The sequence below is a fragment of the Palaemon carinicauda genome, chromosome 15 (genome assembly GCF_036898095.1).
Source record: "Palaemon carinicauda isolate YSFRI2023 chromosome 15, ASM3689809v2, whole genome shotgun sequence".
NCBI lineage: Eukaryota > Metazoa > Arthropoda > Malacostraca > Decapoda > Palaemonidae > Palaemon > Palaemon carinicauda.
In genome coordinates this window covers 38,229,808-38,246,816 of record NC_090739.1, presented here as the reverse complement: position 1 = coordinate 38,246,816, position 17,009 = coordinate 38,229,808, and the positions used below count along the sequence as shown (strand labels likewise).

The 17,009-nt window shown below is 44.3% G+C and overlaps 1 protein-coding gene across 1 annotated transcript in view; it reads left to right on the top strand.

Annotated features, from left to right (window-relative positions):
* The window catches only part of LOC137654565 (ubiquitin carboxyl-terminal hydrolase 8-like), a 181,327-nt gene that overhangs the window by 66,956 nt on the left and 97,362 nt on the right, over positions 1-17,009 (top strand). The window contains exons 10-13 of the mRNA XM_068388305.1: positions 4,255-4,401; positions 4,628-4,765; positions 5,501-5,652; positions 13,659-13,720. Coding sequence (XP_068244406.1) covers positions 4,255-4,401; positions 4,628-4,765; positions 5,501-5,652; positions 13,659-13,720 — 499 coding nt within the window. The remainder of the gene's footprint in view (positions 1-4,254; positions 4,402-4,627; positions 4,766-5,500; positions 5,653-13,658; positions 13,721-17,009) is intronic.

The window sequence follows — 17,009 nt, the reverse complement described above, 5'->3', positions numbered from 1 at the left end:
CATAGCAGCCAGACTGGTTTCTAGTTAGGAGCACATACCCCTTTTTTGTTTCTTCTCAAAGATGGTGCAGCAGGGAAAGGAGACTTTACCAGAAGAGAAATAATGTGAAGTAATTAAATTAATTTGAGTGTTATTTTGATCTTAGAAAAAGTCCAGCCTCACCAAATGTCTGGTCAGTTACTGGTTAGCAGACTTGCATCAAGGTGAAACAGAGTCCATAGAAGTCACTTCCCACACAGACATTTGATACCTAGGTATGATCATCGATACCAGCTTGCAGAAAATCTTCCCTCAGACGACAGGATCGAGAGGTGGAAGAAGGTGGCAAGTCTCTTTCTTCGAGATGCGCTCCCAGCCGAGCAGTGGTTACGTCTCAGGTCACCCATTGACTCTGGTTCGCCTAGTCCACAACGGCCTCCTACAAATCCAATCTCTTTCTGGGCAGCCAAAATCTAGGTGGTTCAGCACGAAGACTCTCCCGATACTCTGGTCCCTATGGGACCTGAAATGGGGGTTGACTGACGGGAATCTCTGCCAAGGGGTCAACCTCCTCGTCTCTCCACCGGAATTGATGTTCTCTTCAGATGCATCATAAGAATGGGTGTGCCCCACATGCTGCACAACATGGCCTCCGGGTTCTGGTCAGAGTCCAAGAGGTACCAGCACATAAATCTCCTTGAGATTAGGGCAGCCTTCCTAGCCTTACAGCAGTTCCATCAGTTCCTGACGGGTCACTCAGTGGTGTTGATGAGCGACAACACCACCGTAGTGGCTTACGTAAACAAACAAGGCTGTACCTTTTCGCAGCACATTTGTCATCTAGGTAGTAGGTTGGAGAGGACACCAGCCACCCATTGAGATACTACCGCTAGAGAGTTATGGGGTCCTTTGACTGGTCAAACTACTACATTGGATCCTTCTTTCTGGTTACTGTTCACTTTCCCTTTGCCAACACATACACCGAATAGTCTGGCCTATTCTTTATGTACTTTCCTCTGTCCTCATGCACCTGACAACACTCAGACTACCCAACAATTCTTCTTCACCCAAGGGGTTACTGCACTGTAATTATTCAGTAGCCACTTTCTTTTGGGTATGGGTAGAAGAGACTCTTTAGCTATGGTAAGCAGCTCTTCTAGGAGAAGGACACTCCAAAATCTAACCATTAATCTCTAGTCTTGGGTTGTGCCATAGCCTCTGTACTATGGTCTTCCACTGTCTTGGGTTAAAGTTCTCTTGCTTGAGGGTACACTCGGGCTCACTATTCTATCTTATTTCTCTTCCTCTTGTTTTGTTAAAGTTTTTATCGTTTATACAGGAGATATTTATTTTGGTGTTACTGTTCTTAAAATATTCAACTTTTCCTTGTTTCCTTTCCTCACTGGGTTATTTTCCCTGTTGGAGCCCCTGGGCTTAGCATCCTGCTTTTCCAACGAGAGTTGTAGCTTAGTAAGTAATAATGATAATAATAATAATAGCAAGGGAAATGCTAAGATTGGCAGAAGAAAAATTCGTTATCTGTATCAGCTCGCTTCATTCCAAGCAAAAGGAATACTTGTATACTTGCGGACATCTGAGCAGAGCTACTCAGTTAGTAACCTCAGAAGGGTTTTTGAATCATTCAGTAGCCAACAAAGTCCTGACTTTTTGGGGTTCCCCATCAGTTGACCTGTTCACGCCGTCCCTGAACAATGGGCTCCTGCTTAACTGTTCACCAGTCCCAGATCCCCAGGCTCTCTTGCAGAATGCATTCCATTAATGGTGAGTCAACATCGACATTTACACCTTTTCCCCCGTCTTCCTGATGAGAAGGAGGCTCAACAAGGCAGGAGCATTCACAAACCTAGCAATGACCCTCATAGCTCTGCTATGGCATCATGCAGAATGGTTTCCGGACCTTCTTCAGCTGCTGACGGAAGTCCTGAGAGAACTCCTTCCACGACACGACCTACTCGGACAACCACACATGAACATCTTCCACAAAGCCGTAGAATTCCCACGTCTTCACACCTGGAGACTGTTCAGCATCTCCTCACACGGAGAGGCTTTCCGTAACAAGTTGCGAATAGGATGTTCCTGAGACCTCTGGAAATCTTTGACTGCCGTTTACCAGGCTAAGTGGACTGCCTTTTGTGGTTGGTGTCATGGAAGGGGTATCTCTCCCCTCGATGCTACTTTTCAGTAATAGCGGGGTTCCTTGGATACCTTTGGGAGGAAAAACTCCTTTCGGACTTAACGTTGAAAGGCTACCGCGCGGCGTTGAGCCTTGCCTTTAGGCTGAAAGGAGTTAAGATTTCCTCTTTATTGGTATTGTCTCTCCTTATACAGAGTTTTGAGCTTACCTGCCCTCAGTCGGAAGTTAGACACCTCCATGTAACGTGGTTCAGGTCCTTCGGTCCCTGAAGGGTGCCCCCTATTATCCATGAATTCAAACATCAGATCTTCTCCTGACCTTGAAGATGGTTTTCCTGCTCGTGTTGGCTTCTGCCAAGAGAGTCGGCAAACTCCATAGTCTTTCCCACGAGGTCTCCTATTCAAGGCGCTGTGGAGAGGTAATACTTGGCTGCATCCCTGAGCTTATCACCAAGACTGAAAATCCGGAAGTAGTGGATCACAGATTTGGGCCCTTCCAGATGGAGAGTCTTTGTAATGTAACTGATGATCCAGATCAACTGTTACTTTGTCCTGAGAGGAGTTTGAGGTTCTACCTCAAGAGGACCGCGGTAGCTCACCCCTGATTACGAGCTCTTTTTGTCAGCATGAGGAAGGTCAAGTGGAGGATCACCAAGAACACTATCTCTGCTGGGATTTGCAAGGTCATAGATCGAGCGTTGAACCCTAAGCCTTCTCCACAAACGAGACGACCCCACAGGTCAGTACGTTAGGGGTATTGATACGTCCCTAGCTTTAAAAAAAACTACTCTGTGGTGCAGGTCCTACAAGCAGGTGTGTGGAAGCGTCAGACGACCTTCACCGCCCACTTCATGCAAGACGTAACCCACAGGAACATGGAGACATTCCTTATTGGCCATGTGGTAGCTACACAACAAATGGTTTAAATACCTTAGGCTCCTTGATGAACAAGTAGCAGGCGGTGGAGGGCAGAGGTATCCGGGATTAAGTCTAGGATGAGTGACAAAAATGACAGGCTCTTTCTTTCATTCATCTTTCCCTCTTTGGGAGAACAGTACTTACAGTAATCTGCAAGCTGGCCTCCTCTGTCTGCAGGTAAAACCATTTCCCTAGTGTAACCTGGTATAGAGCTATATACTGTACTGTACTGTACTTGTTGCTTTCCCATACCCCCTTGCAAGGTGGGATTGGGTAATGTTTATGGTTGGTTCAAAGATTCCTACGTTTCTGAGAATTCTTACCTAGACTAGTCACACTGCTAGCATCACACAATCATTGAGATTGCTCTGACCGCTAAAGCATGCTATTGTACTTAGGTTTTAGTGAGGTGTCAGGTGTCAGGGTTTTCCCCCGTATACGTGCGTAGCACAAAGGTGGGAAAACCCTTGGTCAAAAGTCAGACAGTTGGTTAGGACTTCCACCCCCCTTATGGGCGAGTCTTCCCTAATAAAGAGCGAAAAGGTTTGCATTTAGTGTCGTAACAAATGACAAATTTAAAGTAATTTGTATTTTTCCTAACAATACAAACCTTGAGCTCTTTATACAAATTTGGCCCGTTATCGCCTATCCTCTTGTACGTCTTCACTGCAAGCAAAAGTGTGTGTGTGACGATACTACCCCCCCTACCCCACTAACTAGCGTTGTGGTAGTTACACCTCGCCGAAAGTCACATGGCTACTCATCCAGCTTTACCAAAAGTATATTCTTTAATAAAGAGTTGATTTTAGCAAAAGAATAAAAATCCTTCTGTAGTTTGCCTAATCAGCTGATTTGGGAAGTGTAGCAGCATTCTTGATCATCTTACAAATGTGAAAAATGGAAAAGACATATATTCGCTATACTTAGTACTAACAAACTTTTTTACTTGGAAACCATGTATCGGTTTGTCCAATTTGTAATGTGATAGGATGTATTATGAAACAAAATTTGTTGTAAATGTTTACTTTTTTTTACCGGTATTGCCAAAAAATATTTTTGCAAAATATCAGTTTTAAATATTTTACATTTCTCTATAATTTTAAGAGTTAATTCTAAGAAAAAATATTAGAAAATTTACTTGAGGACTGTGATCCCATCATTCTTTTATATTCAACTTCAAATAATTGAAGCCAATATTTTCAGGACACTATGAGCAAGATTAAAGAAATGGAGGAGACAGCAGTTAAGAGAGAAGCAGCCCGTGATGAACAGAGTCGAGCACAGCTACAGAAAACTGAGGACAGGTTGCAGGAAGAAATTCAGAGACTGAAAGCCAAGAGCACTGATATGGTTAGTTTGGCTAGTTCTTTGTGGACATAGATTTACTACCAACAAATTTCATGGGTTTTGTTTTGCCTGTTTAGAAATGTGTAAGAGAGCTTTGATTTTATACAGGCCTTCAAAAGGGGAAGCTCTACATTGGAGTTCCTTATATAGAATTTCAAGGTTTATACTACACATAATTTGTTTTAGGTGACTTTAACTTCCTAATTTGTAAAATTTCTTTGTTTTGCAGGAAGAGCGTTACACTAAGATACACAAGCAGAATGAAGAGTTATGGAAGATGGTGAAACTTGCGTTATCAGGAAATTTGAGTAATGTTAACCTTGAACCTACTGCTACTGTTAATAATATTGAGTTGAAGCAACAGCAGGTAAACATTACTTTAAGTATCGTGTATCTTCATACTTGTATATTTAATTGTTGTTTTATAATTTTATATCATAGGTGATGTCTCTTCATGTATTTACTATTACAGCATTATAGTCAAACTTTGAGGAAGAACTTGTAATGTTTATATTTTAGGGAAGCCCAAGTGTTTTTGCAATGTTCATTTAATGATATACTAGTTTTCAGCTTTGCAGGAGTTGGGTTTTAATATGAATTCTTCATTAACAATAATTTGAAAAATACTTGAAATTTGTCAGAGCAAAAAGATACGGAAGTGATAAAAGCATTCATAACACCTGGTATTTGAAGGTTAATGTACGTTAAAGACTAGCTGGATCTGACTTAAATAAGGTGGATATTTATAATAGTGGATGACTTTTGATTCAAAATATAACAGAATTTATAGATGCAATGTATCACAAAGTACACATCATTACAGTTGACACATGATAAATTGATTAGTTTGGAGCAATTAATCATTTAAAAATTACATTGTGTACATAGTTATTTTGTATATGAAAGTTAATACAAATCCATATAATTCTTGTAATTAATAAAAATTGTCTTGATGCTCCAATTTTTTAAGTTTTGTAACTACATTAGAAGTTTTAAGAATCCAATTAAAATCATTAAACTTCATTGTTATGAAGTGCCCCAAGTGTATATTTTTGTTAAATTATACAGTAATTATATGTAATACTTCCATTGATATTTCCAGGATCAAGAACAACTCCGTGCTCAAGAAGATAAAAGAAGAGCTTTGCAAGAGCAGGTTGAACGTATGAGAAAGGAAAGAAAAGAGAAGGAAAGGAAGTTAAAGGAACAAGCAGAAAAGGAGAAAAAGGCCCAAGAACAAGCAGAGGCTGAAAGGTGAGTTATTTTAAATGCTTTGAATAGTTTTTTTTTTTAATTTCCAGAGTTTAGAGGGAGGGGTTAATGATTTGAGTGCTGTATACTTGCTTCAAGATTATACTCAGGTACAAGTTATTTTTACTGAAGGTGTTATTGGCTGAAATAAATTGGGGCCAGAGATGTGTTGCAAAGACGATTATTCCTTCTACTGTTTAATGACCAAGGGGCCTTTATAAGTGTTACTTTTTATTTGGTATATGGTACTATAGTGGAGTATAGTGGACTGTTTACCCAAGAATTCACTTGCGAAAACCTATTATAAATTAAAAAGTAGCAGAGAGAGATGCTGGTTCAGTGACTGAAAAATAGGTTGAGATTTAATTAAGAGTTAGATAGTTGGAGTAAGTGGTAAGTTATTCGAAAGAAAGGTAAATATGGAAGTGGAAAGATGTTGATCAGTGAAGAAGGGTAGAAATGTGTACTCAAATGGGATGAAAGTTCAGGCATAGAATATAAAATAGAAGAGAGGAGAGAACTTATTTAATGTTTTAACACATAGATGGAATATCTGATACTAATAATGTTGAAATATTGATAAACATGAAGTTGCATTGTAATTTTGTTGAGCAGCATACAGCTAATTTATAAAAGCTATTCACCAACTGTTTTTCTCTTGTTTACACAGAAAAGACAAATTGTTCCGTAACCGAAATACAAACCACGCTATTTACATAGGGTTTACTTTCGGCGTAGCTGAAATGACGAGCCATTAGATTTTAACGAGGGTTAAACTACCCCCGCGCTAGTTATCACGGTGGTAGGGGAGGGGTTGCTAGCTACCCCACCCCCCCCACACACCGGTGAGCTGCCTCACTTCACTTTTGGCTCGGACGATGTACAGACGTGTCTGTCTCGTCCTCGCATATTTGACAGCCTTAATCTGTTTTTCTTTTTCTTTCAGTTGTGTGTTTGAAGTTGGCCTCTACCTTTTCTTCCCATTATGCGGAAATGCCCTGGACTTCCCGACCGCCCCTGTGGAACATTCATGTCGGCGGTCGATACAGATCCTCACACCCTTTGCCCGCAGTGTCGAGGTCAACGGTGTGAAAGTGATAATGTTTGTATGGAATGTAGGGAGTGGCCTACCTCCCAGTGGGAGAGGTTTGCCCGGCGGCGTAAGAAGAGTTCTAAGCGAGACCATTCTCCCTCAGGGTCTGCCCTGGGGAAGGAAGGCTCCAAGGACTCTTCTTCCGTTGCCCGAACCTCCTCCGAAGCTCCCACTTGTTCGGTCTCTCGCAAGAGGCTGCCGAGTAGTAGCGTAGGTCCTTCTTTTGTTTCCCAATCTCTGGGTTCGGGAGAGGGTGTTGCCTCCCATAGCGAGGCAGCTCCCCCTCCCTCTCTGGGGGAGGACATTATTGATTTTGTTGATTATGACCAGACTGTATCTAACAATGATCTTTTCCAGTTTTGGGCTTCCTTGGGGCTTAAGGGCTCGCCCTCCAAGGAATCCCTGTTTGATCTGATCCAGTTGGGGGCAGCTGTCCAACAGTCGCCGGTAATACCAGAGGTAGACCCTCTGGCTATTGTCGACGTTGTTGTGGCAGAGGCGTCCAACGGGTCGGGTCAAACCCCAGCTGCTACTGTTGCGGATGTTGCTGAAGGCTCAGGTTCCCCCTCCGAACATCCTTCGAGGGGGAAGCTTGGTCCAACAGTCTCTCCTGCAGGTGTTCCTCCCCCTCGGGGGAGTGCCCTAACAGAGACTCTTCGGAGGACCGACGACGGTGATACCATGCCTTTAGGTCGTCTCGCCATATGGCTCGCCCTCCTCTTCGCCGCCGAGGCCTTCCTTCTCCTTACAAGGGAGTTAAGAGGCGCCTTCTCTTCGGGTCTTCATCTTCGTCGTCCCCTGCAAAGGACTCTTCTCGTGGGGAGCAGACCGTGGCAGTAACATCACTGGACCTCTCCGCAGATCGTTCGTGATCTCCTGCACCTGCCCCCTCCTGCGCGCAAGCGCTCTCCGATAGATGAGTCGTCAGACTCTTCTCGCCAGCGCTCTCCTGATCGCCAACGCGCCCCTGTTCGCCAGCGCTCTCCTGCTCGTCAGCACTCTCCTGATCTCCAGCGCTCTCCTGCTCGCCAGCGTTCACCTGCTCGCCAGCGCTCGCCTGCACGCACGCGCCCTTCAGTCCCTGCTGTGCGCCCTGCGCGTCAACAGTCTCCTGAGCGCGTCCAACCTCCTGCTCGTCAGCGCACTACTGCGCGCCTAGTTCCTGATGCGCGCCCTGCGCGCCAACGTTCGCCCACGCGCCCACGATCTTCGGATCTGGGCGCAGGCAAGGACATTGATCCGTTGCCTCGCCAGCGTTCCCCTGCGCGTCGACCGCCGCCTACGCACCACCGTGCGTTTTCTCCTGTGCGCACTTCTAAAGCGCATGCCCACCCGCGCGCCCACGAGTCAACTCCTGAGCCCGCCCACGAGCCTTCGCCCTCGAGCACATCAACCCCCCCTGGCCCTGCGCCCCAGTTGGCAACTTCTCTCCGCGCCACTGCGTGCCATCCTACGCGTCAGCGTTCTCCTACGCGCCCACGCGATCCTTCGCTTGTGTGCGAACGCTCACCAATGCGCCCACGCGTCTGATCGCCACAGGTCTCCGACTCGCCCATGCGCTAACTCGCCTGTGCGCAGTCGGTCGCCTACTCGCCCCACGCGTCATCGTTCGGCCCCAGCGCGTCCACTCGCCCGCACGTCCGCGCGCCAACTCGCCAGCACGCCCGCGCCCTCATCTCCGCGCGCCTGCGCGCCAATGGTCGCCCGCACGCGACCCAGCGATTCTGCCAGTGCGACCCCCAACGCGATTCCCGCTGGGTTTCGCAGCGCGCCCAACCTTGCGAGTTACCGGGGCCGCGTGCTTCCAGATCGTCCTCGCGATCGCCATCTCGTAAGCACCGAGCACGCGTCCAGGAGCAGGAAGATTCATCGGAGAGGTCCTGGCAACATTCTTCCCTTTCTTCATTTCAGGCAGGCCCTGTAGTATCCACTCCTAAGGATCAGCCGATCCCCTTCCCTCCAGCGGGAATCGCTGACACTGCGTCAGTCAGCCGCCAGCCTTGGTTTGGTTCCCTGGTGAAAGCGGTCGTGCAGGCTATGAAGCCAGCCCTCGCTGATCTGGGACTAAAACCAAAGGCTCCCTCGCCCCCGCTGAAGAGAAGGAGAGGAGTGGATTTCGCGGTAACTTCTCTCAGGGTTAAGCTGGCTCCCAAGAGGTCTGTCGGGAAGGCCCCTTCCCCTTTGCAGGCGTTTTCTCCTTCTCCTGTGGACGAACCTCTCCCGTCCTCGGGAGAATCCAGTGAGGTGAGGCACTCTCCCACGGCCTGTTCGCGACAGCCTTGAATTTCAAGCTGCAGCTGTACTGCTCCCCGGCCCCGTACCCCAAGGCACTCTGCCAAGATGCCTTCCTACAACGGTGGGACAACATCGACGTCTACGCCTTCCCACCGTTCTGTCTGATGAGAAGGGTGCTCAACAAGACCAGACTATCGGTCAACCTGTCTATGACTCTGATAGTTCCGCTATGGCATCATGCAGAGTGGTTCCCGGACCTTCTGAATCTCCTGACGAAACTCACGAGAGAGCTTCCCCCACGACACGAGCTACTCAAGCAACCACACTGCAACATCTACCACAAAGCCGTAGCATCGCTTCGGCTTCACGCCTGGAGACTATCCAGCATCTCCTCACAGAGAGAGGCGTTTCGCAACAAGTTGCAGACCGGATGTCTCGACACCTGCGAAAGTCATCTGCAGGGGTCTACCAGGCGAAGTGGAGAGTCTTCTGTGGTTGGTGTCGTGGGAGAGGTATCTCTCCCCTCGATGCCACTATTCCAGCAATAGCGGAGTTCTTGTATATCTGCGGGAGGAAATGCGCCTTTCGGTCTCTGCGGTAAAAGGCTACCGCTCAGCCGTAAGCCTGGCCTTCAGGCTGAAAGGAATAGACATTTCCCCCTCGCGGGAACCTTCTTTGCTCATACGAAGCTACAAACTTACCCGCCCCCAGTCGGAAGTGAGACCTCCTCCATGGTTCGGGTTCTTAGGGCTCTTAAGAGACCTCCTTGCGAACCATCGCGCCAGGCTTCTGATCGTCACCTGACTTGGAAAACGGTGCTTCTGCTCGGTCTGGCCTCGGCCAAGCGTATCAGCGAACTTCAGGGTCTCTCGTACGACGTCGCCCATTCAAGAGGATAGGGGGAGGTAACGTTCAGGTTCATCCCTGAGTTGGTTGCTAGACTCAAAAGGATTTCGAGTCTCCGTTCTGTAACAGATGACCCAGACCATCTCCTACTATGCCCAGTAAGGAGTCTGGGGTGTTATCTTAAAAGAACAGCTGCAGTTCGTCCTCACGTGCAAGCCCTGTTTGTGACTACAGGAAGGATGAAGAGGAGGGTCACCAAGAATACCTTTTCAGCCTGGATTCAAAGGGTCATCCATCACGCCCTGAATCCAACCCTCCTCCGTCATGTCGCCCTAGAGCACACGATGTCAAAGGCATCGCAACGTCCCTGGCCTTCAAGAGGAACTACTCTGTGACGCAGGTGCTACAAGCTGGAGTCTGGAAGTGTCAAACGACCTTCACAGCCCACTACCCGCAGGACGTGACCCACAGGAGCCTCGATACTTTCTCTATCGGCCCTGTGGTGGCTACACAACAGCTGGTCTAACCTCAGGCTCCTTAATGGACAGGTAGCAGAAGGTTGAGGGCATTGTTACCCGGTTTTAGACTGCATGACGGAAAGAGTATGTCTGGCCCGTACTCTTTTCTTCATCCTCCCCGCTCTTGGGGAAAGCAGCATCCTCAAACCACTGCAGGTAAACCATGCTTCCTTGTGTTCCTAGTATTAATATAATACTGTTGTGTCCCCCACACCCTGACGAGGTGGTATTGGGAACGTCCTAGCCTAGAATTCCAGCTAAAGGACTTCAGGTCAACTTCCTAGGACAAGTCACACTTCATTCCTTCACACACAAGCTTATGTAGGCCACACGTTCCTTGCGGAGCAAGGAATTTGCGAGGTGCAAGGACTCCTTTTCTCGAGTGCTACTCACTTGGATTCTGAGTCCCCGGGCAAAGCCAAAGCCAGTAAGGCTGGGACTTTTCCACCCTACCTAAGGGTTAAGTCACCCTATGTAAATAGCGTGGTTTGTATTTCGGTTACGGAACAAATGACAAATTCGGAGATAATTTGTATTTTTCCTAACCATACAAACCTTAGCTATTTACAAATATTTGTCCGCCAGCCCTGTCCCCCTGTGAAGTCCTACCTTTAAGTGAAGTGAATCAGTTCACCGGTGTGTGAGGGGTGAGGGGTAGCTAGCTACCCCTCGCTAACTAGCGAGAGGGTAGTTAACCCTCGTTAAAAATCTAATGGCTCGTCATTTCAGCTACGCCGAAAATAATACCCTATGTAAATAGCTAAGGTTTGTATGGTTAGGAAAAATACAAATTATCTCCGAATTTGTCATATTAATAATAATCAATAGTATAATAATAATAATAATAATAATAATAATAATAATAATAATATTTCAGCATCAGTCATTCTCAATTCTTATGGTGTCCTTTGACTGGCCAGACAGTACTACATTGGTTCCTTTTCTCTGGTTACAGTTCACTTTCCTTTTGCTTACACATACACCGAATAATCTGGCCTATTCTTTACATAGTCTCCTCTGTCCTCATACTCCTGAAAACACTGAAATTACCAAACAATTCTTCTTTGGCCAAGGGGTTAACTACTGTACTGTAATTATTCAGTGGCTACTTTCCTCTTGGTGAGGGTAAAAGAGACTCTTTAGCTATGGTAAGCCGCTCTTCTAGGAGAAGGACACTCCAAAATCAAACCATTGTTCTCTTGTTTGGGTAGTGCCATAGCCTCTGTACCATGGTCTTCCACTGTCTTGGGTTAGAGTTCTCTTGCTTGAGGGTAAACTAGGGCACACTATTCTATCTTATTTCTCTTCCTGTTGTTCTGTTAAAGTTTTTATCGTTATATAGGAATTATTTATTTTAATGTTACTGTTCTTAAAATTTTTTTTTTTTCCTTGTTTCCTTTCCTCGCTGGAACATTTTCCCTGTTGGGGCCCCTGGGCTTATAGCATCCTGCTTTTCCAAGTAGGGTTGTAGCTTAGCAAGTAATAATAATGATAATATTAATATTACGGGATCATCGATAAACACTGATCAATGCCCCCCCCTCTCTCTCTCTCTCTCTCTCTCTCTCTCTCTCTCTCTCTCTCTCTCTCTCTCTCTCTCTCTCTCTCTCTCTCTCTCTCTCTCTCTCACACACACACACATATAATACCAATCAATAATAATAATAATCAATATTATTTCAGCATCAATCGTCCTTATTTCTTTTAACATCGCAAAACTCTGATCAATCCCCCCCCTCTCTCTCTCTCTCTCTCTCTCTCTCTCTCTCTCTCTCTCTCTCTCTCTCTCTCTCTCTCTCTCTCTCTCTCTCTCTCTCACACACACACATATAATACCAATCAATAATAATAATAATCAATATTATTTCAGCATCAATCATCCTCATTTTTTAACATGATGGAATCATCGCAAAACATTGATCTCTCTCTCTCTCTCTCTCTCTCTCTCTCTCTCTCTCTCTCTCTCTCTCTCTCTCTCTCTCTCTCTTATGTAATAATAATCAATAATGATAATAATCAATATTATTTCAGCATCAATCATCCTCATTTTTTTAACGTGATGGAATCATCGAAAAACATTCTCTCTCTCTCTCTCTCTCTCTCTCTCTCTCTCTCTCTCTCTCTCTCTCTCTCTCTCTCTCTCTCTCTCTCTCTCTCTCTCTCTCTCTCTCTCTCTTTTGATGCCCCAGTGCTTGGCTTAATGCCTAAATCCTATATTCAATTCAATTCTCTCTCTCTCTCTCTCTCTCTCCTCTCTCTCTCTCTCTCTCTCTCTCTCTCTCTCTCTCTCTCTCTTTTGATGCCCCAGTGCTTGGCTTAATGCCTAAATCCTATATTCAATTCAATTCTCTCTCTCTCTCTCTCTCTCTCTCTCTCCTCTCTCTCTCTCTCTCTCTCTCTCTCTCTCTCTCTCTCTCTCTCTCTCTCAGAATAAATTGTTTTCATTAAAAGCACTATTTGATACATGAAATATAAATGATTTTCAAACTAAAGATGTAAACATCAGAATTTCTAAAATTCGAAGCAGAGGTCGTGAATCTCATCCTTTAATAGGCCTGCAGTATGTCTGCTCAGTGGTACCACCTATTGGGTCTACAGGCCATCTCAGTAGAATGGGAGATAGGAGAGGGGGATAAATTTTTTTCTATATAGGACGAAAAGTTGGTGACTTTGATAATTAAAGCGTGTTGAATGCCAGGTAAGTATTTAAATAAATAATTTTTTTTATTAAGATTCCTATTTTCATTTCCTATTTTTTTATGCTGCCAATTTTGATATACAATTACAGTAGATGATACACGGTATCTAATTTTCTATTTCATCTTCTCGTTGTGTCAAGGATGCCAAACTGCCAAAAATTTAAATTGATTGAAAAGTAGTGAGCCCAATGTTAAGTCTTAATCTAGCCAGTATCATATACTTTGTATTAGATTATCTCTCTGATTTTAGATGTAAAATCTGTTATATTAGTCCTCATCTGTCATGTGAGGGGTACATATCTACAAATTTTCATGTCTTGATTTTTGTGTGCCCCATTTCCCATGGTTTTCATAGACTTCCTGCTTCATTTTATCAGCTGTTTACATATCCACTGATATTATGCACAACTGATCCTTATAACTTTTCATCTCCTTTTTGTACCATCGCAATATATAAGATGTGTATTTTTTTCCAGCCTCTAGATACTGCATCTATCTGCAACTTCCTCTTACATAATGGATTACTTTCTTAGAAATTAAATCATCAAGGAGAATTTAAGCATTATCATGAATAACTTCATATGTTTACATGCTTTAAATGTTAAAATTTCTTTATAGGCGACAAGCAGAGGAACGTAAGGCCAAATTAGAAGCTGAACAGCGTTCTCAGAGAAATAAAGGTAATATTATCAATGCGATAGAGGCATTATTATACTTTGAATGATTGTTAAATATTTTGAATTTGCTTTTTTTTTCTAATGAAATCTCAAATTTTAAAAGTAATTTGTATTTTTCTTAGCTATACAAAAATGAGTCTTTTAATTAGAAAGATTAATTCAGTACGAGCTGGTAATGAGTGGTTAACCAGCTGATGGAGGGTGCAGATGAGAAACCCCAGCTGGAATAACTTTTGACCTTTCGGCCCAGGATTGAGATGAGGGGTTGAGGGACGTTAGATTAAAGGAAAAATGCAATTTTCAATATTAAACTTACCCGATAATCATGTAGCTGTCAACTCCGTTGCCCGACAGAATTCTACGGAAGGGATACGCCAGCGATCGCTATACAAGAGGGGGGTGTACTCACAAGCGCCACCTGTGGCCAGGTACTGCAGTACTTCTTGTTGACACCACCTCAATTTTTCCTCTGTCGTGCTTCCGGCAAGACGTTCATGGATACGCTTATAATTTTGGAGTCTTATTCACGGTTTTTGGTGAAGTATTGCTCTAAGATTTCAGCTTTCGCTATTCAGGAAGTTTTATTATTAGCTTAGCTAGCTTTTGGAATTAATTTGATTAATTATGGTGACGAAGAGAGTATGAACTCTCTTTCACCTTTAAATGGCCGACCCTTCCCTTAGACGGAAGTGTTGGTGTCTAAGAGAGTATAGACTCTCTTTCTTAATTTTGCTTAACAAAAGTTATAGATTTATTTTATATCTCTCCGCCTTTTATAGGCCTCTTCGATTAACTTCCTTTTATTATAAACTTATTAAAATTAATTTTTATATTTGTTTATATTCGACCTTTCCTAATAGTAGGCGGTCTTTTCTTGGTACCGAAGTTAATTAACATTGAGCCCGTCATTTCGGTTTTACCTGTTAACATATTATGCTATTTTAATGTTTTTGAAAGAATTTCTTTGATAGTCTCGTACTGTTTTCAAAGTTGAACTAACGTTTTGTTTTGTCTCTGCAGTTGTTGACGTTCAGAATGTTCAACTTGCGCTCTATCGTTACGATAGAGAGAGAATTTTCACGGTGTCACGTTGCAGTAAGAGTAACCGTTTCTAGCGTTTTGTTCATTCTTTCTTAGCTTAATGGTTTTAATTCTAATAAAGGAACTTTTTATTTGGGAAATATTTCAGTTTTTTTCCTTTAACAATAATATGTTTTAACGATATATATGATTGGGCTCTTCTCTCAGGTTCTAAGTCAAGAGAGAGAGAGAGAGAGAGAGAGATAGAGACGGAGGGAGAAAGAGGAGGATAACGTTTCGTTCAAGCGAGTAACGTTGTTATCGTTTTTGCTCTTCTCCCTAGTCTCTTTAGGGGAAGAAGGTAAACGTTTCTAGAGTTTTTTCTTGTTCTCAAGCTTTATGCGGTGAGAGATTTTAAACGTAGTTTATTTGATCTAGTGTTTAGTCTCTTTCCAGCCACTGAATTATTTATCTTTCATTAGATTTTTCTGTTACATTGTAATTCTGTTTTCGCAATTACTAACTTTTAAGGAAGGATAGAATTGCGTGTTTCAGGTACAAACCACTTAAAGTTTCGAGTTCAGTGAAATAAGTGCAAACAGAAAATCAAAAGTGATAAGTGATTAGCGCAAAGTGTGTCAGTGTTGTGCGTGAGGGTACTTCTGTGCGTGCCAGTCGTCCTCCCAGTCCGGGACCTCTTGCAAGCTCCCAAGCCCAGGGGAGAAGCAATGTCGAAGGGCAAAAGGGTTCGGCAGGCCTTGATCGGCGCACAGAAGTATCCTCGGTGGTTGCGGGCGTGTCTTACAGAGACCGTCACTCCCACCCGCAGACGATTGAGCCCTTATTTTGCTCGTCTGCAGAAGAAATTTCGGGGAGAAAACGCTGGACTCAGGTCTCAAGACCTCTTAAACGTAAAGTCCAGTCCTCTAGAGTTCAACAACCCGGATGCAGTCATTGGGTTAGCTCTGACTCTCCGCAGTCATCAGGTGACTGCACACCTCCTAAGAGAGGTAAGGCGATGCCTCAACAGACCTCATCTTCTGTTAAGGCTTTGCCTCAACAGACCTTATCGTCTGTTGATCCCAAGATGACTTTGCTGCAGTCCATGCAGTCGCAGCTTGCGGTCTTAATGCGTGAGTTTCAGGCTGAGAAGGTTACACCTCCTCCTGCGAGCGCTCCGCCTCTCCGCAGTCCAGTCTGCCAGGCGTACGAAGTTGAGGTTCCTTAAGCTACCTTACCGCGTTCGGAGTTGCCAGTTACCAGCGTTGTGCAGCAACCTCAACCTTCCTTAAGGCAACCTCAACAATGGGAGCAGGAGTCTTATGCCTTGAGGCAAGATTTTCTTGCAGTTAGACCATCTTTGAGGCTACAACCTTTTGAGGTACGACAACCTCTACCATCCTTGAGGCAGCCACCTCAGCTCTCGCAGCTGCTACCTCAACTTTCCTCAAGGCGAGAGCCTCTACTCTTGAGGCTAGCTCCTCAGGAACCTCAACTCGTGAGACAGGAACTGCGTTCTGCGCAGCCGCTACCTCAACTCTCGCAGCTCACACCTCAAGAACCTCAACTCGTGAGTCAAGAGCCTCTCTCTGCGCAGCCACCTCAACCCTTGAGGCAAGCGCAACTCTTGAGGCAGGAACCTCATGCTATGAGTCAGCTACCTCAACGCATGCATCTGCCACTTTCTCCTCAACTTGAGCCTCTTCCCATTCAACTTTGAAATAACAAATGACAATAATAACACCTCATTACTTTCATAACTTGCATTTGTAATCATATACATGTATGCCTACACAAACATTATGATAATGGAGGTTATTCGTATTACTTAAATAAAAAAATATATATGTATTCCTTGCAATATATTTTTAACAAATCGCAAATATGGCAAAATATCTTCAAAACAAAAATGGATCATGGGTTATGAATGTAATGTAATATTATGTTGATATTAAAACCCCATGCAAGCATGCATGAAGTAATGCAGTGTTGCCAACAGGGCGAGTTTCCCTGTCCTGAGGTGAAGTAGATTATAGATCGTATATTTAGTGCAGCTTAATTCTACGATTATCATGCCGGCTATCAAATTCATCAACAAAACAGTCTAAATCAATTCCCTCGGCACGTGCACTTTCAATGGACAGTAATGCGATATTACTCAATCTAGCACTGGTCATGGAATTTCTGAGAAATGTTACACGCCATGCAACATGCTCTGCTTCTCTTACAGCATGCTCTACATACAGCATGCTCTGCATACAGCATGCTCTGC